Source organism: Cyrtonyx montezumae, unplaced genomic scaffold (assembly GCF_038088225.1).
Source record: "Cyrtonyx montezumae isolate F1298 unplaced genomic scaffold, pur_monq_1.0 scaffold_3, whole genome shotgun sequence".
NCBI classification, from domain to species: Eukaryota; Metazoa; Chordata; class Aves; order Galliformes; family Odontophoridae; genus Cyrtonyx; species Cyrtonyx montezumae.
In genome coordinates, this window is record NW_027072034.1 from 43,887,811 (window position 1) to 43,912,114 (window position 24,304).

Sequence of the window (24,304 nt, forward strand, 5' to 3'; positions counted from 1 at the left end):
ATTGCCTTGCTGTCATGGAAAATAAAAATAATGATATCCCCCTTGGTCCTGCTGTTTTTTCCTCCAGTGAACTCTTGAAAGCATACACTTTCTTGTTGCTCATTGTTAAATTATAGATATTAGACCTGCTTACAGTTTCCCTGACCTCTTTCTCAGAGCATTGAACTGTCATTACATATTGCAATATACAAAGTTCCTGCTCACGAGTATCTGTCTCACACACGAGGCATGAATAAGCGCTCTGATTGTAGGGTTAGCTTTTGTTTCCTGGTCCCAGTGTTGCTGTCTTGGCATGAGGGCAGCATGGAGCCTGAAGTGGAAGTTGAGTCGCAGTAGTGCTGGTACTATGAAGTCACTAAGACTCAGTAGCCATTTTGTGCCAGCTACTTCTGCAGAGGACTTCCTGTATGGGTATTTCTTACCTACTGCTGTCTGCCACTTGTTTTCTGTGGCGTATGACTGAAGCAGAACTGGCAAACGTGCTTATGCATATAGTCATGGTTGCAAGTAATTTTTCTCTTCCTGGTTAGAATCACTATTGCATTTCCCTTGCCCACCTTCCTAGGAACGGTTGACCTTTATTGGCCTTTCTGATGAGTAAGTTGTTATATTTGAGAAGGTTAAAAACAAAGAAGCAGTATCTGTTTACTCATGTTTTCTAGCAGATTTGCTCATAGTGTGCTCATAGTGTTTACAGATCAGACTTTTGAATATGATATTAACTGTTTATTCCCCCTCATCTCAGATAGTAAAAAAAAATAGTGTGAGAAGGCTTAGGTACTTACAATATCACCTCCATCCCATGCTATCGAACTATTTGACTTGACAGGTAGTAAGTGTTCAGAGCTGGCTTTCAAGTGTTTTGCTGTGGGTTTTTTTTGTCAGTTGCCTCAGCTGGTGGTACAGCATGAAGAATGGGGCTATGGCACAGTATTCTCTTTGCCTGTTAGACACTAGTTTATGCTTTCCAAACCCATTTATGATTTACCTTGCAATTTCTGTAAAATTCACATCTACAGTAGCTCAGTATTAATGTAACTGAAATGCCTTGTAGCTAAAACCTTTTCTTTACTGCTGTTGATTACTTAACTAGAGAATTTGTGCATGGGAATAAAAAAGCTCAGAGAAGGAAGTACAGTTAATTTCTTTCTCACACGCATCAGTTTCTGTCTTGATTAGCATAGTTCCTTCCCCCTGTCAAGGATGTTTTTAATGTGGATTGTCTAGTGTACTGCAAAACAGAGGCGCCTTCCTTCCACACAATCACCACTGAACTCTTGTTCTAGCGTAGGAGTTCAGGCTTGCCATCCAGCGCCAAGATTTTTTTTCTCTTGGCGAATGTACTGATGGGTTAAAATGAGAGAGAATAAAGTATTGGTATTAAATGAGATTGAGAAAGAGGTCAAACGTAGCATTCTAGAAAGAGGCAAAGGGGGGAAGAAAGCAGAAGTAACTCATTTTTGAAAAAGAATATCCGGTTCCGTATTACTGCGTGCTATGGGAGTTCTTTGCGTAATCGTCACATGGCACATAAGAAGGAAGAAGTTTTTCATTGTTACTTGAATTTCCTCTCAACTTGTAAATGAGCATGCCCTACTTTTGGCCTCACAGTGTTCATTTGAATTCGTAATCCGAAGCTAATTGTAGTAGTCGGACGTGGTTTTAAAAGATTTTATGCGTGACCCTTAATTGAGCAAGATATTAAAATAAGCAAAACCTTATATTTATTTACATGTCTCCAGAAGTATGTGAAGACTCATAATGACTCATAAGTACAAATGAATTTAGCAGTAGTGATTGTAATGTTTGCCTCTTACAGATACCTGCCTATTCCTCTTATGTGTGCACTATGGCCATAAACAAGGGCAGATTTATGAGGTAGAAATTGCTCCCTCCCTGTGACAGCTTATAGCCTTTCATAATAGAACTAAAATGGATGAAATTTTCCCTTAATGTACCATCAGAAAATGCAGTGGCTGAAGGGACTGTATGTATCTGCTGACTATCCCTGCTTTTGCAGGTGGTCATGCTCATTCAGGTAGAACAATTCAAGGGCAGTAGTCAACTCAACTAATGTAGCTAGGTCCATTTGTGGTCATGAGTTAACCATAAGCTTCAGTACAAAACTTCTGTGCCTTTTTCAACATTTTTTTTTATGCAAAGCTGTTTTTAGCAACTGTAGCTGAAAGGTTGAAAGTATTTTATTTTCTTGTAGATGCGGTCAGGTTTTTTTATATCATATGCAATGAAGACAATTTGAATAAACCAACCCTCCTGTATTTTTTACCAGCCCTGCAGAAGAACTGTATTTTGGATCCAAAGAAACTGGAGAGAAAAAGTGTTTGATTGTTCTGACAAACGTCACTAAAAACGTAGTAGCTTTTAAGGTAAATATATTAAGCATGGTTTGATTTACGTTATTAAATGTTTAACTTCTTCTGAATAGTTTTGATAAGGAGGATGAAAAGCTATTAAGTTCCTTTCCAAGGGCTTTATTTCTTTTTAATATTGTTGGGGTGTTTGAAGCAGATCAAGGAAATATTTTGGCTGAATTTGTTCATATGGTATGCTATCCCAAAAGACAATGAATAGTACTAATCTTTGGAGCATTGACTGAAAAAGACCTACAGGGATGGTTGGTTCTTTGGTGATAGAATAGTACTTAACTATATAACAAACTACAAGAAAGTGTTGGGGTTTGGAAATGGATGTCCTGAGAACTTTTGCCTTTTAAAATCTTGTCTGGGAATAAGTTTGAAATGCTCCATAGTGACGCAGCTCCATCTGCAGATGTCGCTATCAAAGAAATGAATGCAGTTTTGTTTGCTTCAAAAATTCTGAGTTGTTTTGCATCTTGATTCTGTTTTCCAACAGTTAGTATTCTCTTCACACACAAGTAACTAAAGTGTCCATACTTTGTAGAACTTCGTCAGATATTCCATTTGCTATATACATATAGTAAAGATGGTAATAGCATATGCCAGGCAGGAGAGAATAAAAGTGATTGAGATGAAAAAAATGATGTAGTGTGGTTACTCCCACAGAGTAAAGTATTTTAAAGATACACATCACTCTGTCTTAATTAGTATTTAATGATTTTGGCATTATTAGTGACTACAAAATCAGAATATGAAAAGGTCATCATCTGTGTATTTACTATATACCTGCTTATATTTTTTTCTTGTATTTAGGTAAGAACAACTGCTCCTGAAAAATACAGAGTTAAACCCAGTAACAGCAGCTGTGAGCCTGGCACATCATTAGACATAATAGTCTCTCTTCACGGTGGTAAGTAAAATCCTATGCAGAATTTTTTAGAAAGCCTGGATGATAACATCAAGGCTGACAAGATACGAACATTGGTTGGTAGTATGGCTGGGTGAAACCGATGTCTACTCGATTGGTGTATGACAGTATTACCATTTATAAGAGAGCATGTCTGTCACACAGCATTTGAATAACTGCCTATACTGATTTACTACTCCATATAGGCATAAGCAGATGTTGTCTGCAACTGAGTCTTGTCTTAAAAAAGTACGTTCCTTACCGGGTTGCGGGTTGCCATTGAATTGCTCAGATGAAACTAATTCTGTTAAAAAGAAACCAAAGAAATTTAGAAAAACGATGATGAAAATTGTTGAGCATAAGAAGGATTTCATCATTTTTGTTTCCAGTACATCAGTCTCTGATGTCCTGCACAAGTTCTCATTTTAAAACACTTCTGCTCAAAAGTGCTCCATATGCATTGTAATGCTATTATTGTATCCAAGCATTTTCATTTTCATTTTTATTTTTATTTTCAATTTTATTTTTATTTTTTCCTTTGAGGGCAGGTTTTTCAGCTTCTCTGCAGGATCGTTTCCTTATAATGGCAGCAGAAATGGACCAGTCTTCTGGATCAGGTGTACCAGAACTGGCACAGTTTTGGAAAGAAGTTCCTAGGACCAAGGTGATGGAACATAGGTGAGTATAGGGTTTTCTGCAGATAGGTTTTTTTAGCCAATGTAATTTATCCTATTTATAGCACTTGCATTATTATAATCAGTAAATGATTCTTCAAACTCAGTTGTGTGCTTGCTGACTGAAGTATATCTGTTTTTTAAATGATGATTTTTTTAATATGTAATACACCATGCATGATATTCTCAACACATGTTTCTCTTTTTATTGTTGCTTCATTGTAATGCTTAAGATTTAAGAGGAAAAAATATGAATAGATCTGAAAATACACCGGTGCAGTGTATCTGTGTGTGTGTGTGTGTGTGTGTGTGTGTGTGTGTGTATACATAACATAGATAAATACATACTTAAAATTTTAAACAAAATTTATTGATTTTTTTTAATATTCCCCTTGTGATATACAAGCAAGGAGAGAATTAACAATACAAAAATGTTTTCTAGGAATTATTAGAAAATACTCCCTATTTGCTAGGGAAAAATAATGGTAAGAAAATCTCTGTAAAACTCAATGTGAATGCCTGTGTTTTCCTTACATAACGGTGAAAATATACCACTACAAAAATACATACCCCAATACACGATTTCAAATATACCTGTTTTTACTTTCTTATGTTTGTTCACATCTAGTAGAATCACTGCACATCTCTAGGAAAAGTATTCATTTTACCAGAGGAGATTCTACTGTATTTTATAAATCTGTGTAGGATTCCACTACCTCTAATAGAGGCTTGAAACTCTGGTCCTGCAGATTCATAAGTTCATAAGTTCATAAGGTTGGAAAGGACCTATAAGATCATCTAGTCCAACCATCCTCCTATCACTATCTCTACCCAACTACTAAATTAAGTCCTTAAGCACCTCATCTAAACGCTTCTTGAACAGCACTAGGGATGGTGCCTCAACCACCTCCCTAGGCAGGCCATTCCAGTGCCTGACCACTCTTTCAGAAAAGAAATGCTTCCTGAGGTCTAATCTAAATCTTCCCTGGCGCAACTTGTGGCCATTCCCTCTTGTCCTGTCATTACTTATCAGGGAGAAGAGGCCTACCCCCTCCTCACCACAACCCCCCTTCAGGAAGTGGTAGAGTGCAATAAGGTCTCCTCTGAGCCTCCTCTTCTCCAGACTAAACAATCCCAGCTCCCTCAGCCGCTCCTCATAAGACTTGTGCTCCAGGCCCCTCACCAGTTTCGTTGCCCTTCTCTGAACACGCTCCAGGGCCTCAATGTCCTTCTTGTAGTGAGGGGCCCAAAACTGAACACAGTACTCGAGGTGCGGCCGTACCAGAGCTGAGTACAGGGGAATGATCACCTCCCTGCTCCTGCTGGCTACACTATTTCTAATACAGGCCAGGATGCTGTTGGCCTTCTTAGCCACCTGGGCACACTGCCGGCTCATGTTGAGCCGAGCATCAACCAACACCCCCAGGTCCTTTTCCTCTCTACATTCTTCAAGCCATTCTGCCCCAAGCCTATAGCATTGCATGGGGTTATTGTGGCCAAAGTGCAGGACCCGGCACTTGGTCTTATTGAACCTCATCCCATTTTGCTCAGCCCAGCTGTTCAGCCTATCCAAATCCCTCTGAAGGGCCTCCCTACCCTCAGGCAGTTTGACACATCCTCCCAGCTTTGTGTCATCTGCAAACTTACTGAGGGTACACTCAATTCCCTCATCTAGGTCATCAATAAAGATATTAAACAAGATGGGCCCCAAAACTGACCCTTGGGGGACACCACTCGTAACAGGACGCCAGCTGGACTTAACTCCATTAACCACTACCCTCTGGGCACGGCCCTCCAGCCAGTTCTCCACCCAGAGAAGAGTGAACCTGTCCACACCACGGGCTGCCAGTTTCCTTAGGAGAATACTGTGGGAGACCGTGTCAAAGGCCTTGCTGAAGTCCAGATAGACTACATCAACAGCCTTTCCCTCATCTACCTGTCTGGTCACCCAGTCATAGAAGGAGATGAGGTTGGACAAGCACGACCTGCCCCTGGTGAACCCGTGCTGGCTGGGTCTGATCCCTTTATTGCCATGCACGTGTCGTGTGATCTCCCTCAATAACATCTGTTCCATAACTTTCCCTGATACCGAGGTCAGGCTGACAGGCCTGTAGTTCCCCGGGTCTTCCTTACGGCCTTTCTTGAAGATGGGAGTCACATCGGCAAGCCTCCAATCTTGTGGGACCTCTCCAGATAACCAGGAATGCTGATAGATGGCAGAAAGTGGCTCGGCAATCACCTCTGCTAGCTCCCTCAGCACCCTTGGGTGGATCCCATCTGGCCCCATGGACTTGTGGGAGTTCAGATGGAGGAGAAGATCTCTGACCGTCTCTGCTTGAATCACAGGGGGTGCATTATGCACCCCGTCCCAGACTTCCAGATTCAACTCTGTGAGAGAGGCAAAGGACTTGAAAAATAATGTTACTAAGGTTTAAAATGGAAACAAAACCTTTAGATTTTGTTTGCTGCAATTCTGGTAGTAAGCATTTGATTGAGTAAATCCAGTATTATAAATTTCAAATGATTAAGGTATATTTTATCTGTGCTTACAGATCATTTTTATCTGTCTTTATATCAAAAGCTGTCAAAATATAATTGATGAAGCTTTTTCGGATTATCATTACAATAGTTACTTATAAAATTAATCAACCTGAATAGATGATATAAATATAAACATATAAATAACAGCTATTTGGACAGTTTACTTTCCCTATTTAATTTTTCTGTTATGATTTTTGCTGTGCATATTTTTTTAACAGGCTCAGGTGTCATGTCATAGAAAGCAGTAAGCCTTCTACTCTGACATTAAAAGAAAATGCACTAAATATTCCAGCAAAAACCAATGAAGATTTACACGTGCAGGTAATAGTGTATTCCGTCGTGCTAAATCTTGAACAAGCGTACTGTAAGAGGATTTGTTTTGTACTAAATGTCCTTGATACTTTGTAAATTAGACGGTTTGAAAAGCTTAGAGCTCAAAAGTAACTAAATGAGTGACAGTAATTTAATTATTTTACTCTATTGAGTGCTAACCGTTTAATAAAAGTCACTTCCAGTGCACTTTATTCATTCGTCTTGTTTTATGACACATCTCAGATGTGAATGAGACTTAGCAGTGTCTATTGGTTCCTAGCTGGAGATGTCTGCTGCCTGATACAGACAAGACCAATTATCCATAATCTGTGAAGTTCTAAGCTTCTTTAGAAGAACAGTTCCTCAAAGGATGTAGCGATAGAAAAGGCATCACTAAGAGAAGTTGTGTTTTTGATGTGCTTAAATTTTTGTGGCTGAATAGCTCTACAATAACAGGTTGCTTTCATTTGTGGTAATTTAAAATTATTGAAATGTTTTTTCTATTTTCAGCTAACTCACTTACTGCAAATTAATAAAAGACTTCAAGAGCAGATTGATCGCTGCCTTTGGTTCCAGCAGTTGTCAGTTGTTTTATCATCATTATTGGTTACTATTGTTGCCTTCTGCTTCTACCTGGCATATAGCCAGAGAAGCTAAAATGAACCGCTTTGCGCTAAAGATGCTGCCTATCCTGGTTGCCTGGAGTGGAAACGATTGCTGTTCTACACTCAGATCCTGGAACTGCCAAAATGAGGTTTGTGAGTCCACAACAACGGATGTGTTCGCTGAACGATGAAGTGAACGACCAACAAAGGAAGTTAGTGAAACTTGACACTTAGAACAGCGCAGGAAGATGATAGAGCTAGGAGTTATTTCCACTACACAACTTAATAAATAATACTGAACTGGAAGAAGAAAACCAAATGCAACAACATCATTTAAAACTATAGTTGCTTTTTTCCTCTACTCAAGAACTTTAAATACAGTATTTCAATTATGTTCATCATTCCTACGTTGAAAATTACTCCCACAGAAGGTGTAAGCAGTCTGCTAGATGTATTCTAACGTTTCGCCTGTTCTTTCAGGAAAATTTACAGAAATTATATACTATGGGCAAATTTTTTGTATAATCTATGTACAGTCTGGTATAAAGAAAGATATTTGCTAGTGATTATTTTGGTACCTCAGAGCCATCGTTTTCTTTCTTTGTTAAATTCCATTATTTTTTTTTCCTTTTCCTGAATGCAAGCGTACTGTAAATATTTTCTACCAAATAACATGCACACAGCCATACTGACAAGCAAAGTAATCTTGACTTGATTCCAAAAATAGTAATGAAATAGTCATGCTGAGATACTGTTCCTATTCCCTCCCTGTTTGTTATTTTTATGATTTTTTTTGGAAGCAGCTCTAAGTGAAATTGCAGGAGGAGTGTGACAGTTGGCTTTTGATGACCTAGTTATGCTTCCTAAAAAGACTAATAAATAGCGTAAGGACTTACTGTGAGATGTGCAACGTGCTTAAATCACAGATGAATTTATGAAAAATGTCAAGTCAGGAAGATTAAGTATTATTGAAGGCCATATAAAAGTGTTATATCTACCATTTCTCAGAAAATATTGCAAAAGTGGTGTATGAAGCTAGCATTACTTTATTCTAACAAGAATTCTTTGTATTCATGGCTGTAAATATGTACATTAAAATGCTAAACACCTTAAAGGAGACTGATGGTATCTTTCATAAATTTAATTTTTTAACTGTAGATGATGTCTAAATTGTCTACTAGAATTATTTTTTGCTACAAGTTAGATTTGTAATAGATTTAGCTATGGTTTGTTGACTTCAGTAGATAATAAGAGATTAATGGGGAAAAGTAATGGTCATAATCTGCTTCTGTCTTTTTGGTGATGGTATCTCTCCAGTGTGTTGTAGATGTAGCATCATTTCGAGGGAATAGAAAAGGACAGTTTAGAAAATGTGCTAGTAAACTGATTAATTAATAAGGCAGGAATGGTTCAAAATGATTACTAAAAACTACTGAGTAAAAGGCAAATAGTGAGAATTGCTTGGTGCATGGTCTTCTGTCCTTTATTTATACCTTATTTTACCCTATCTGCGTGTTCTGGATTTGTCATTGATCTAATTTCTGTATATTTTCCTTCTCAACATTTGTTTTCTGAATGAATTCACGACTTCTATTGTTCACTAACTATTGAATGTTTAAGTTATTTTCATGTGCACAAAATTCAAATGCTTTGCTTCCAACAAAATGGATTGCTGTCTTGTTGAGAAAAGTAACAAAGCGATTTGTACCTTTCAGGTAGTGATTACTAACCATGCTATTAAAATGCTGATTCCTTAATTTGAGTGGATTGAATAGCACTTTACTGTAAAATTGTGAGAAATATATTCTTACAGTCTTTGCCAATATGAATATTTTAATGTTTTGGTGCTTTGATAAATATTTTCTGTATTTTATTACTATGTTGGTATTTTCTTTGTATGTTGAATCAGATGAGCGTTTTTTTCTATTTTAATATGTTCCAGAAAAATATAGTTACAAAATAAATTTGAGGAAATACACAGGTTTTAACGTTTAGTCTTTTAAAAATAGCTATATCTTCTTAGATTTTGATTCTGTTGTTAGTCTGCAGATGCTTAACACGATATTACAACAGTCAGTAGTGCAATGGCTCGTTGTCTGCAGTGTGACAGAAGTACTGGTGATACTGAAGTTAGAGTGTTCAGCAGTCAAATTTCTTGACATCTCACCCAAAACTGAGCTAAAAGACTATTGAACTCTCTTTCTAGTTAGACTGGCAGAGTAAGACTGTGTCCAAACACAAAGTCCAGTCGTAGCAATCTTCAGCACAGTCCAAAGAATAGCAGTAGCCTGCTCAAAGGACTGCTAAATTCTTCCTTATGCCTATTCAGGGTCTCCTGATAGGAATACTTCCTCTCACGCACTGTTAATTCTTTCCGTATCAGGTGTTTTAGCACTGCACTAGAGTTGGTGGACATCTGGGAAATCTTGAATGCGAAAAACATGCCTGTAGCTTCTCTTTATTTATCTTTTATTTTCTTAGGTCCACATTAGAATGTATTCACTATTTTACTGCCACTTGGGTTTTTCTTCACTAAATATTTTTGTCAGTATTGCCTCTTGCTAAAAATACCTTCTTAGATGAATGGTAAATTATGCCTTTTGTTCATCTTGATGAGTCCATGAGATACACCAGCAGAAACAGTGATATCCTTGAAATGTGTTTCAAAGGCATTATGTTGCTGTATGTCTTTCCTTTGGTCTCGTTCAGACCTTACTCCTGAAATAATTATGTGTCTGTGCAAGCTTATTTTATTGAGGAGTGAAAGACTTCATCTGTTAGAACTTAGCAGAAGGAAACCATAGTGTAACAGGTACTTTCTGCTGTAGAGCTAAGTAAAAAATGTTGCATCTACTCCTGTTATTCCAGTACTTTCATACGTTCCAGTACATTCCTGTATGCCAGGAAGTAGCCAGACCAGTAAACTAGCATTGCTGCGTTAAGAGAAAAGTGGAAAAGGTTCTGCCCATCTTACCCGTTTCATTTAGAAAGCCAGGAATACGGAGTGGAGCAGTGCTACACAGTGCATTCTGTGGCTGTGATCTCCCTAGAGCAAGCTTTGCCTTACTCTGGGGTCCAGGAGGGAACAAAAGCAATTCTGATTTATTTTTCTGTTCAGATCCAATGTAGTTTCCTTTAATTTACAAATAAATCCTGGTCTCCACTATCTGTCTGACCACGGCCACCATCTCATTTTGTGATTATGATGAAATCTGAATTAAGATATCCTATGGATAATGATGATGCAGTTTAGCAAACCCTATGTGGTGTTGAATTGTTGTACGACTTCCTTGTTTTTCCTGTGCCCTGTATCTGTTAAAATCATTGCCAGTATCATTTTTCAATAGCTCGGAGCTGTGTCTGAACACCTGTTATTCAAACCCCAAAGAGTTAGAAACAAGAAGCATCATTCCAATAAATACAGATGACAACAATAGCGTGAAAAGGAAGCATAAACAGAATTTGTTACACTTTTGCATTCTAGAATGTGACAAATGAGAAATTCCTGAAAGGAAAAGCAAATCTGGGCAGCCACCATGGGTGCTTCATTAATCTAATTAGCAACTAACACAGATTGATGCTTTACCTACTGCCATGAGTGAATGACAGTAATCCCCACATCCTGTGCATTTTCATGTACACAAGTAACATTTTCCTTATTTTCCTTTCTCTTATGCTTTTTCTTTTATTATTTCTAAATGTAAACTTGCACCTGATGGCGATGACTCAAGAAAATATACTGTAGTGCTTTTCAGAGTATAGTGGTATTTTCCTCTTGAGGAATTCACAGTCCAGCAGGCTTTCTTCTGAAAAGAGGATGTAGAATCATGAGTTCTCAGTCTAGCCTGGAAAGCAGTGGGAAACCTTAGAAAAGCAATGTTCACTTGTGCTAGTCCATTGCATTATATGATAAAAGTACCATTTTAAGATACTATCCTGAGCAAGTGTATATTGACATGTATGTACTCCCAGACACTGGTGTTCTAGCAGGCATCGTGGTTGGCACAGTGCTTCCTCCTTTCCCTCACACTGGATGCATGGTGGGATATGTAGTAGGTGCTAAGTAATTTTCTTCCAACCTGTATAGTAACTCCAATATTCCTGTACTGGTGTACGGATGGGGAATATGGGGATCTGGTGCAGTCTGAGTGCGTCTCCCAAATTGAGGAGAAATGGCAAATGCATCTGTGGAGCATCTCTCCACTACTTTTGGTGGGTACATCTTCTAGAAAACTTGAGAAGTGCTACACAAAAAGTAAGAGGCAAAATAATCAAGGAAGGAGCTGCATCTTGATTTTGTCTGCTCTTTGGAAAATCATGGCAGCCAGGTTACGTTTGCACTCCATTCATTCCCAGTGTGATTTACCTTCCATTAGCCATCTCAGTTGGGAAACATGTCTGAAGTTCCTTAGTCTCACAGATGCTGTCTCAGAGCAGACAGTAATTGAAATGTTGGTCTTCTGAAAACTCAAGAAACCTGTGTTCGCAGGAGATTCACGAACAAGAGGAAACATGCTCATTCTGTATTGTTTCTTTAGATTTGTCCGTTTGTCTTTGTTGCTGTCATTCTACTGTTTCAGCACTTCACTGTCCCTATCGTGTAACTGTCATAACAGAAATTTTGAAAAATACATTGGTCCAATTGCCATTAAACATGGGGAAAATTAAGGTCCAAAAAGGTCAAATTAGCCTCTCCGTCTGTAATGATTATTTTCTGCTTAAAGCACACAACGAAGTGTCTTACATGTCAGAATTTTGCCAGCTTTTGGGCCATGCACATTTAATTAGTTTATTTTAATCTACTTGCAGATCAAAATAGAGCTGGGACAAATAAGTAGAGAAGAGAGGAGCTTTGCTCTTTTGACAAAACAAGAACATTCGCAACTCAGAAGCACTTTATCTCCTTGAGTGTCACTTTGAATGAGTCAGAGAGGATAATGAGCTGGTGCTGGAGAATGTGTGATGTGATGTGATGTCTTTTCATGTGCTCCTCAGTTCTACCAAGGTGAGTTACTGGTGTGTAGAACTGAAAAACTACAGTACATGGCATGACACAGGCTGAATGTCAGGTGCCATTTGTGTTTTTTTGCATAGGTTGCCGCACTTCACTTGTGTAATACATAGTAAAACTAGTTTGTATTTATTTCCAATAATGTCTTAAGAAATATAACTCAGATCTTCAGGAACAGACTAAGAGATCAAGTTCTGCATTAATGTTGCAAAGGAACCTTCATTCCATAAAAAATTTTAAACGGAATATATAGTTCCTACTACCACTCCAATATTGACAGCTGTACAAGGCTAATAAAACCAGCTAATTAAGGCATTTGTATCTTTAGAACTTTAACAGCTCTGTAAGAAGGAGAGCTTTTAAGACTATTGCCAACCTCACAGATAAATGCACTGTTTTCCAGCATCTATTTTGCACAATGAGTGGATGAATTAAAAAATAATAGGGTGAATTAACACAGACAAAGCAGTGATTCCAGCTATGAGGGCCCTTTAAGAGACAGAATTCATAGGATTTTGTAACATCTTCTCTAAAGGAAGGGCAAGGGGAAGAGGATTCTTCTATAACCTGCTGCTGTTTTTCTTAAGAGTAGTGCATAAATATGAAACAATTTACATCATCTTCACATACTCTCATTGCTTTGACATAGCAGTGCGTCAGTGGCTCTGATAGCATGCAAGATCTTAAGCCTGCCTTACAACTCACACTGCTGCAGCAGGGAGAACCTTGTGACATCTGTTTTTCTTCATATAATTTAACAGTAGAAATGTGGAATTGGAAAACTGTGTAATGAAAAATCTTGCAAGCAAGCTGAAGCAAGGAAAGACATCACTGAGCCAGCTGGGATTTAGAACATGAATTATAATTTTCACCCATTCAGGCTCGATCATCATCATCTTTTTTCCCAAGCCTAATTTCCAAATCTCAGCATCCAGGTTGTATCCCACCAGCACATGGGAAACACACAAGATCTGAAGCAGGGCTGTCTGATTAGCGGTGTGATGCATGATCCTCTGGTTTGTCAGAGCTGAAAGTTTCAGCAGAACAGGCGGAAGTGAAGCCATCTCGTTTTGCTATTGCTAACTGATCAGGTACCATTCCTCAGCAAAAATGTGTTCTCAGTCCTCAGCCCCTCGTCACTCTAGGAAATAATGCTGGTTGACATCAAGCTGGATTTTGTAAGCAGCTACAGATCAAGTCAAAGATAGTTTAATGAATTGTGTATATCAGGCTAAATCATCTTACAAGTGCTGGTGACTCAGTATCCGTACCTTCATCCCAACTGTTTGGATGTCAGCCACCTTTCTTTTCCACACCAGGAGTTGCTCAACACTGTGGTTCAGGTCCTCTTTTTTTAAACACATCTGAATTTGCAAAGAACAAAGGAAGAATGCAGTCATCTTCCAGTTGGATTAGATGCTACCTGTCAGATGAAAACCTCATAGCTGGCTTACAATCTATGAGAAGGCAATCAGTTTTTGAAGGGTTCTTTTGAAGTGTTCCCATCGCTGAAACTGAGGGAGCTCCTTATCTGTTTACCAAATGATATGTTTCTTTGATAGAGTTTTCTAGATGTGAGTCATGCTTTAGCAAAACAGGATTTCAGACTCCTAATAAAGCATTCTGGTGTTTTGCATAGGTTGATGCCTATGAACAATCAAGAATGGGAAAGATGTAAAGACTGGACTCTGAAGAAAACAAAAAGCTGAACTCGTTACATGTCACTCTTTAGGTCAGGTTTTTGAAGTACGCCTGCAGTGCATGCTCTCGCTTGAAGACAGCCTGCACTGAACTGCCTGGAGGAATGAAACCTTCCTGTCCTTCCTTTTCTCAGTGTGCTCTGAAAGATGGTATGGGGGGACATCCGGTCTCTCAGATCTAAATACCTTCCTGTGATAGTACTTTAAGTTCATTCTTAGCTGAGGAAACTCTGATCCTTAATGAAATATATGTCACTATCTCAAAGGAAACATGATTGCAATTTCTGTTTCTTCCAACAGCACAGAGGCCATTCTAGACATTTGCAACCCTGTAAGTTCGTCAGTTTCATCAGTTCTGATCTTTTCTTCATTTTTTGTTGCACCAACTGTATCTCACCCTAGGGTAGTGGTTGCTTCACTTCTCATTTTTCTCCCTGGTCCATGCGGACAGCTGAGATCCAGGCACTCAAAAACCCTACACAGATGTGCACTCTGCTGTTCTAGCTGGTTCCAGGCATATAAGGATATAAACATTAAAATGATGCGGTTCTATCCATATTTGTTACCAAAAAGCAATCTCAATCATCTTTGATCTGGTGACCAAAACTGTAAGTGTGTGATAATTCAACTTGTTTCATTTAATGATTAGGGTAAATCAGAATTTATTACAAGTTGTTGAGTAAGCGTGATTTTTTTTTCCTCCAGGAAATGTAAGGACTTCTATAACATGAAAATGGGTTGAAAAGTCTCTATCTAGAGACGTACCTCTGTGCCACATATTTTCTTCAAAGCTACAGATACGTTCTGGTGTTACTTATGCTAGGGTTTCCATCCAGAACTCATCTGAAATCTCACAGCAAACCGATGGAAGCTGTGGGAGAAACTGATAAATAATTCCCAGTATGATCTGTGACATAGTGCTGCAGGACAATGAAGTCAAAATGTTATTGAATTAGAGAAAACATTTGATTGGTGTAAGTGAGACCTGTGGAAAGCTGGATAAAGGTGATATCACAGTAGTTTTGAAGAATTGGGGAATGTTTTAAAAATAATTCTGTTTATTGAATACAAAGGACTTAATGCTATCTAAAAAGTGAATAAAAATATTAAGCACCTTTCTCAAATGACTCCCAGTCACGGTGGTGCTGAAGAGGAGGTGGCACCAGGGCTGGCATGCATGCTGCAGGCTGCTGAGGGGGGCAGGAGTGAATGGCAGCGGTGCCACATTTGCAGGCCACGTCTATATCTCAAGAGGTGGAAGGTGGTGTAGAGCACAGAGCCCAGCAGAAACCTGACAGAGTTTTGCCTGTGGTCTTTTTTCTAATAGGTCTGCTTCAAACTTACATAAATTTCACTGTAATTGCTAGTTATGACAGTCTTCAAATGCTGAAGGTGATCAAAGGCATCAGCTTAAAAATACAAGGCTGACATTACAAGGAAGTGATTTATCCTCCCTCAGGAGGCAGGTGTGTATTGGGAACAGGGAGAGGTTCATTGCTTCTGGCGTCTAAATTGCAGCTGTTGAGAAAAGCAGCAATTTGTCCAACTCTGTGATGAAAATCCTTCTGAACTGTCCTAACATATCTGCTTTGTAACCAGATGGTACAGGGAAAGAATAATTTTAAAAAGAATTGCGATTCAATAAATGATATAAAAATTATATTGTGCTCTGTTGGTAATGCATCTAAATAAACTTTATATATATTTAATGCATACAGCCATTTTATTGCCACAAAAGAGAAGACTTTAGGAGTGGAAATGTTTCCAAGCAGTGAGGTTGGGCAGCCCATGCCACTGCTCCTCAGCATCCCTGCCCAACAGCCTGCTGAGTGATGGGCACTGGGCTTACATGTGCACTCATAATACTACAATGCTGAGCAGCCTGCCAGCACAAATCAAGGATTTCTTGGCTGTGAATTAGCACCATTAATAATTAATAATGACCATGATGCTGATGAATGCAGACCTGCTTATTCTTTGGTGTGATGCTAAAAGCCCCGGTGTGCCGCTGGGTGTCCTGCTCAGTGCTCTGACACAGCTGAAGAACCAGGGAAATCTCTTGAGGGCATGACAGTGAGTAATACTATTTAACTGGATTTATCTAAATTAGATGAGATTGGCACAGATGGGGTACCCTGCATCATTGGCAAAAGTGACAGAGTTGCTTTGCTGGAAACGCTTAAAAACTCCAAATGAAGAGAACCCTTGCAACATCCATCAGGAGTTTCCTTGTGCCAAGCAAGAAAGCTTCACCTGTGTTTTAAATAATGCTCACAGCTCACAACAGAGTCTGTGTGAAGGCATCACACTGCAGAGATATTGGTAATTTAGTAGAAGTGACAAGCAGGGAAAGAGAGTGCTCTGCTGCAACTTTTGTTTGTCTGTCAAACAAAAAATCCGTCAGAAAGTTTAGAAAACCAGTGCTGGAGTTTCTGATGGTGAGTGAATTCACTGAGGGCCACAAGTTGCTTGGTGATGAGGAGGGGATAAGCAGCCTGGCTTTCCTGGCAGTTATTCGTGTCTTTATGAGCTCAGCAGGAGTCTCCAGGGGAAAGAATCCATCTCTGCTCTACTGAAAAGAAATGTTTCATGTAGCAGGGTGGGGGTATGAACTGCTCTTGTGTGAGCCACGGGGACATGAAGGACATGGGGCCTACGTGGCAGGAGCTGTCCTCCCACCCACAACCTAGCAGAGGCACATGCACCTTCTGGACTGCGCCCTTCTTTGCTCTATTTCAGCTTTTGGGAACACAGCATGCCCTTACCCACAGGCTGCTTTTTACTTCTTGAGAGAAGCTTTTTTTATTTTTATTTTTTAGTAACTGCCCATCATCTTGTCCTCCTCTTTCACGGTGTAGGCATTCATATAGGTTTTCTATGCAACATCCATAAAGACAGACCATTGCAAACAATATCATTCCTTGGTTTCTGTTTGTCCTTATTTCTCTAAATTTGTCCTTCTGGCTAAGTTTAGAAAAAGTATTGTTTCACTGTCCAGCTGAAATATGTGAAACTTCGGACCTGATTTTAGAAATCATAGAATAACCCAATCTGGAAGGGACCCACAAGGACCACGGTGTCCAACCCCTGGCTCCACACAGCACCACCCCAGATCCAACCCTACGTCTGAGAGCGCTGTGCAGACGCTCCTTGAACTCCGGCACTCGGGGCCGTGCCCCCTGCCCTGTGCATCCTGTGCCATGCCCACCGCCCTGTGGTGCAGCACTGTCCCTAACCCCCAGCCGCCCCTCCCCTGACACAGCTCCATGCCGTTCCCTCGGGCCCTGTCGCTGTCACACAGAGCAGAGCTCAGCGCTGCCCCTCCGCTCCCTGGGAGAGCTGCAGCCGCCAGCAGGCCTCCCCTCAGCTCCTCTGCTCTGCGCTCAGCACACACAGGGGCCTTCACAGCTCCTCATCTGTCTTCCCCTCCACACCATCTTTGTAGCCCTCCTTTGGATGCTAAACATTTCATGTCTTTCATATATTGTGGCACCCCAAGTCACAAACAAAGCAGGCCAAGACCGGCAGTTCTCCAGGCAATAGCAGGATAAAGTATGTGTCTGGAAAAAAAATCTGGAGGAAAAAAATGTCCAAGAGGAAAAATGGCCCAGGAAAATAATAGAGTAGGGCTGGACAGGCTTTGGACACAATGTCTGACCTTCCTCAGAGGTTCACACTAGTCATCACAGGAGTTGCTGGGAAACTCAATGCAGAAAAACGTTTGTTACATATTTTTTACTTCTCATCTGCTTTTCAAATACTGATTTTGCTTGAACTTCATCTTCCAAAGGATTTTTTGTGAAATGATAACTGCAAATGCGTTGAAGCCGATGTTTTCCATCTCATACTGATTCCAGACACCTCAGGTACCGTATAGAAACTTCCAACCATATGTATCACAAAAGCATTACACACATTGTTCCTGTACTGATGTGACTTGAAACAAACTGCCAAGGGAGGTGCTGGAGTCACTGTCCCTGGTGGTTTTCAGGAAACATGTAGGTGTGGCAGTGAGGGACGTGGTTAGCGGTCATGGTGTCTTGGGTTGGTAGTTGGACTAAGTGATCTTAGTGGTCTTTTCCAATCTTATCAATTGGACAACATCATTCCAACCAGAATCTATTTCTTAACAATTCTATCATTATACTATTTCCAAAGCATATCTAGCACAGTGGGAATCCACAGGACTCTAAGCCCTTTTAAATAGCAGGAGCATTGCAAAAAGAAGTGGACCACTTCCACAACATGAACATCAATTTGAATGCTGCATACAGAGAAATAATTCCAGTATATTACACTATGTGCTGGTCTTGTAGTCATTTGCAAGATGATTTGGGGGAGACTGCTCAGTGTTGCTGCATTGAAATAGCATTTACTTTCAGTATGAATAAAGACAGACTAGGGATATTTTGTGTGTGTGTAGACTCCTTCCTTAAACAAGGCAACAACATCCTGCAGGTTCTTTTCCATCCCACCCATAGCAGAACATAAGATGGCAAGTTCAGCCCACTGTGGAAAGGGTAAACTTGTCAGGTATGAGACAGTGCCGAATAAAGGCATGAGTCGTATGATGACAGAGTAGGCAAAAAAAAAATTCATTTTAAAGCTTCAGAGGGAAAGATGGTTCATAGTCAATTGTTAGTAATAGTATTGTAATATAGAAACAAATCTACAATAAAATGTAACAGCCCAGAAGTTTCCTCTTGAGCCCACCGAGATGGGGGAGTCATCTCCATCCTTCGACAGCAGGGGTAAAGATGCAAGAGGCCTCCAGCCTCAGCTGCAGGTCCTGTGCATTCCATGAGACTCAGACTGAAAGATCTATTCAACCTTCTCCAAAATCTTGGACCACTCCAAGCTCTCATGTCACAGACTGTACTGCAGGCATTCTTAAAAGAATCTTAACTGTATACAGGTAAAAATATAAAAATCTTTGCCAGTGGCTTCCCGAAAGAAGAAAAAATGTGTCCACTTGCCACACATTGCATTAACTCACTTTAAAAATAGCAAGTCAATGCTTCTCTAGGGTTTTTGGTTGATTTCTTTTTTTTCATTTTGGTAAAATAAGAAAAATATTGTAGAAAAATTGAGAAGCAGAAGGATAACTAAAGTATAGACTGTCAGATTGGCATAAAGGTCAGGCTTGCCTGACCATCCATCCAGTCATCCATCCGGTCATCCATCTGGTCATCCATCCATCCATCTGGTCATCCATCCATCTGGTCATCCATCCATCCATCTGGTCATCCATCCATCCATCCATCCATCCAACCATCCATCCATCCATCCATTTTATTGTTTCTCTTTCCTCATCCCCTCTAGTAATGACCACTGTTCTCTCATTTGATGCTATACCCAGCCCCCTGTCACTCTGCTGAAGTAAGAGAGCAGTCCCGTAGGAGCTTTGTCTCAGGACAGGTCACTGTCACTTTCCTGTCTCATGAAGACCAGAGTATCTCAATGAGTGTGAGGGCCTCAGGTGTCGAGGAGGAGATTCAGATGACCAGTGTCTCTATGGCTAGGCAGAAGGTGCTTATGCTGGTGTGGCCCTCCCAGGTCCAGGCAGGGAGAGTAGTCAGGAATGCTGTGCTCTGGGATGGGTTCAGTATTGTGGCATCTTCCCTTTTCTTCCACCACAGAAACCAAGAAGTCTGCCATGGCCATGCAGAAGGTGGCAGTGGCAATTCAGCCAGACTTATGTGTCCTCAGTAGATCAGACTGATGGAGAAATCAGTGATGAGAAGAAAAAACTTTATGGCTAAAAAATCACTGGCACACAGGGGACAAGAGCATGCATAATGCTTTCTTTCCACTGACGGAACTAAAAACCATTACATGGAATCTGAAGAGAAGGCATCAAGTTCAAATACCATATGAAGAAAGGTTTGAGTCATAGACAGCCTCTTCACATTAGTATGTATTACAAATACTACTGAACATCTCTCAGTAATTCTGTCTCATTTGAGAGGGGCTTCAAATTCCCTTATTTCAATACCTCAAACATGACACTTATATGAGCTGATTTCTTTCCAGCTGCATGGATTCATTTATAATTTACGTTTTCATCAAATTGAAATATCATCCAAGTTCATATGAATTTAATAAAAGCATGAAGGCAAAATAAATATCAAAGCATTGAGAAAGGGCAATACTGTGGTTCTAGGGGTTATGTTCTCCTCTCTGACAACTTGACATCATTATTTGCAAAGCTGTGCACATCCTATTATCTGAATGCATTTGGATGCCATGGTTACTTGACAGTTCTAGTCAAACATAGGTGGCTCCAAGCAGTAACTGCAAACAGATATAAAAACAGTCAGCCAAGCAAAGAAGACCAGCCTGTTTTTCCCATAATCTGTAACACATGAGTAAAAGAACATCTGCTTAAAAAAAAAACAAACAACAATGTATATCTATATAAACATATTAATAACACATTAATATATTGACTACATTTTGCCATTTTTTCTCTTATTCTGGATTGTCTTAGTCTTTTTTTTTTTTTAATTTATTTTATTTTATTTTTAATGAGAAAGCTGAAATAAGAAGGTCAGGACAAAAGTGGCGCCTGTTGCTTACAGAAGCCCAGTGCTTTTTTCATATGGTCATGCATAACAGTGGGAGACACATGACAGACTACCAGAAAGTCTCCCACATAGGTCACACCAAAGCCAGTTTCTGAAGGTAGTTACTCAGTTTGTGTTTTCTAGAAATAACCACATCTGCAGGTCAAAAATGATGCCTGCTTGTGTGTTTTCTCCTTCTGAAACTTTAGCAAGCCAGGCAATTCAGAGTAAATTGTCTGAAATACAAAAGGGAAGACCAGCCAGAGCTTGACTGCAGCACTGAGTACCAAAGCATAAAACAATGAATTTATTTTTAGATCTTGAATCTAGATACAGACATGCGTTGATTGACAAAATGTAAAATAGTGGATTTATTATTTTATTTTGTACTTTGAATTGAAATATAGATGTAGAAATGCATTTAGAGGCAGGCCAGTGGTCAACAAAACAGGAGAGAAACTGAAAAGATGATTGAAAGTGGCCAGAAGTCAGGGCAGGTACAGGGTTTGAGGAGCCCTGGTCTTCTGCAGAGGACCTCTGGGCACTGGATTGCTTTTTACGGTGTCTCACTGCCAGAGATTGGTTGAGTCAGCCTCCGTAAGTAAATCCATGAGCATCCAATGGAAGGACTGAGTAGTTAGCCATGTGAGCTGATAGCACCTGGCCACGTGTCTCTAGGACCCCTGTCCTAGAGATACATAAAGCCAAAGCCTTTAAAGTTGAGAGGAGACGATGCTGGGGGAAAGTACTCTGCTTTCCTGCTCCAGCAGAGATGAGTGGTGAACCCGTCAAGTGTCAAGCTTGCTTTTTTATGCTTTCCTCCTCCTCTCTCCTTTGTCAGTGCAGCAGTAAGAAGACTTTGTATGTTGGGAATGTACTAGGAGCGTATGCATGGCCTCTTCCAAACCTCTCTGCAAGATTTATAATCCAGAATGCCAAAATCTGATACCATAATTGGTTGCTTTCAGTTAGCACTGCTTAAATTGCCATTATACCGCAGCTTCCTCTTCCTGGATTAAAATTCTAGCACTGCAGTCAGCAGAAATTACTGAGGGAATACAAACAGAACAGATGCATGCAGAAACAAATATTACCTGAGTTTTCTCCATTGCATCAGAAAAGCAAGAAAGCTCAAAACATCTTTTGGAAGGCTTTCAAGTACTGCCTCCTAGACACACAGCTGTCAAGGCAGGACAGATGACATGTGATGTCTCCCTAGCAAAGGAATGACCCTGACAAGGGTCAGTGGAGATGTAGCAGCCAGAAAAGCCAAATCTCATAAAAGTCACTCTGATATCTGTAGATCTAAGAACGTGCAACAGTAGTTCTCCCTTTTAAATGAAGCAGGAACTCATGCCATGTATACTGCTTATTTTTATTCTGCTAACAGGAATTGAGATTTACTTTTCCAAAGGTTCCATATGCTCCATATGCCTCAAATATGTGTATTTATATCAGGGATGCCCCATTCTAGTTACACTTTGATGACGTTCGTTACAATATAAAATCCATTACTTTTTCCAAGCTGGAACTTGATAGATCAAGTTGCTTCAGCAACATTTTTTTTGGGGGGGAAACATATTTTTCAACAGCAGATAGTGAATTTTATTCAAATATATTTAGAAAAGTGTGGCATGGCTGGCTGTGTCTTGCTGAAATAGGCTCACATCTTTTCTCACTCTCATTGTACTGTGAAGTTTTGCACCTGGATGGCAAGTATGATACTTTGAGAAGAGTATTATACAGACATCCTAAATACAAGCTCTTATTTCCTCCACATCCTTGTGCATTGTCTGCTTGAGTATGTATATTCAAGATTGTTTATTAAGTAGATGAGTTTATAACAGCACAATGATCCCATCTAATCCTGGCACAGGATGAGAAAATTATAATAGAATCCTTTATGCTGATACCTGGAAATTATTAGACTTTGTTGTTCTAGTGGATTTTTTATCACTTGGAAATTCATAAACATGAAGTTTATTTTCTTTAGTAATTACTTGTCCTTTAGGAATTATTGTCAGCTGTTTGCTGCTGCCAAGCAATGTTTAATCTTTGCTAAACAGGCTTTTTCTTTTGAGCTAGAGTTCACAAGATCTTGCTCCTACTAAGGAACATCCATCTACTTACTCTTGTTTTAAAAATCTTTATAGCTTTTCAGTGAGGTTTTTTTCTTTTCCTCTTTATACACTGTAATAATAAACGTTCTGACTCATAGCACTTTTTGGTGAAATTAATGACCACAATATATTTTTTGTGTGTGGCTTCTGCCTACAATCCCATTACAATGCTCTGGGTGAGGTAGTTGTTTGATTATAGAATCATAGAAACATTAAGGTTGGAAAAGACCAGTAAGATCATCAACTCCAACCATATGCAGACTATCACTATAAACAACAGTTTCCTCCTAAAGTGGGGATTTACAGGGAAATTGAGTGCATTAAATATTTGAAATGAACACAAAACGCCTGTCAATCGAAGGGCTAGTTTGGGGTTTTTTTTTTATGTTAGAGGACTGCAGCAGTGCCATTGCAGGTTTGTATCCAGTGTCATACTGAGATACAGGCTCAGCTGCTTGGGGAGGACATTTCGTTGCATTCCCCATTGCCATATGAACCAATATGAGAGAAGGAAGGAGTCACAAGAAATGTGCAAAGTCATTTGAGATTAAACAAGTTTAATTGGAAAACACTTTAACTACTGATGAAAATGAAACAGAAATATAGCATCTAGGGCAGCTGAGGTTGCAGAAAGGTAATAGAGATGGCCAGAGTGTGTCTCCATTACTCACTGTGTGGGAGCGAGATAGACACCTCACAGAGCAGCCATCAATGAACTGGTTCCCTGTGGGTCTGGATGCTGTATTCACGATGGCTTCCTCCTCTTGTCTGCATTTAACACTCAATTTTTTTTTATAGTGGAAATGAAATAGGGGTGTTAAATGGGTTCCAATTTAGTTGTCATAACAGAAGTGTGAGACTTCAAAGGAGCCATTAAAAGCACTGCTAAAAACAGTGTCTGGTTGATAGGAAAAGAACAGGAAAGAAATACAAAAGGTGTGTGTGGGGAGGTGGGGGGGTGGGAAGCACTTCTGAATGACAACTGTCAAATGCGGTGGGGACAAAGAGAGTGCTGATATTCATTATGTTGTTAGAATTTGCTGTTGATAAGTTGATGAGCAAATGTTTAATTTTTATTCAGACATATTTCCCACCAACACATGAATTAATTGACCTTATCTGTAATGAAGCTTTTAATGGTCTTTCAGTATTTGTATTGACTGGCTGCCAGCCTCTGATTTGTATTTACACAATTGATTAAATCCGGTATTGTATTGCCTTTCTTCAGGGTCTATAACTTGCTCAGGAAGAAATAACAGATACCAGGAGATATTAACAAGCCAGTAGCTGAAGGCATTAAAATTATCTTAAAACAGTGCCTCAAAAATAAATAAACTGATTTAAATATTGTTATACAATTTCTTAATGGCTTTGGGTGAAATTCTGAAAAATACCATATCTTTATGCATACAACTCATACTTCAGATATCTCAAAGCCTTTTCAAAGTACTGGTTTTGTAGTAAGCTGTCAGGTAATAAATATAAAATCA

The 24,304-nt window shown here is 39.5% G+C and overlaps 3 protein-coding genes across 3 annotated transcripts in view; 1 reads left to right on the forward strand and 2 right to left on the reverse strand.

The window, feature by feature from the left end:
* Positions 1-9,393, forward strand: part of MOSPD2 (motile sperm domain containing 2) — a 34,276-nt gene extending 24,883 nt beyond the window's left edge. The window contains exons 11-15 of the mRNA XM_065741387.1: positions 2,291-2,387; positions 3,192-3,288; positions 3,834-3,963; positions 6,719-6,821; positions 7,323-9,393. Coding sequence (XP_065597459.1) covers positions 2,291-2,387; positions 3,192-3,288; positions 3,834-3,963; positions 6,719-6,821; positions 7,323-7,469 — 574 coding nt within the window. The 3' untranslated portion in view covers positions 7,470-9,393. The remainder of the gene's footprint in view (positions 1-2,290; positions 2,388-3,191; positions 3,289-3,833; positions 3,964-6,718; positions 6,822-7,322) is intronic.
* Positions 1-24,304, reverse strand: part of CLTRN (collectrin, amino acid transport regulator) — a 422,295-nt gene that overhangs the window by 19,313 nt on the left and 378,678 nt on the right. The gene's annotated exons all lie outside the window — the stretch shown is intronic.
* The window catches only part of ACE2 (angiotensin converting enzyme 2), a 361,754-nt gene continuing 349,218 nt past the window's right edge, over positions 11,769-24,304 (reverse strand). The window contains exon 16 of the mRNA XM_065741369.1: positions 11,769-11,783. The gene's annotated coding sequence lies outside the window, so the exon portion shown is untranslated. The remainder of the gene's footprint in view (positions 11,784-24,304) is intronic.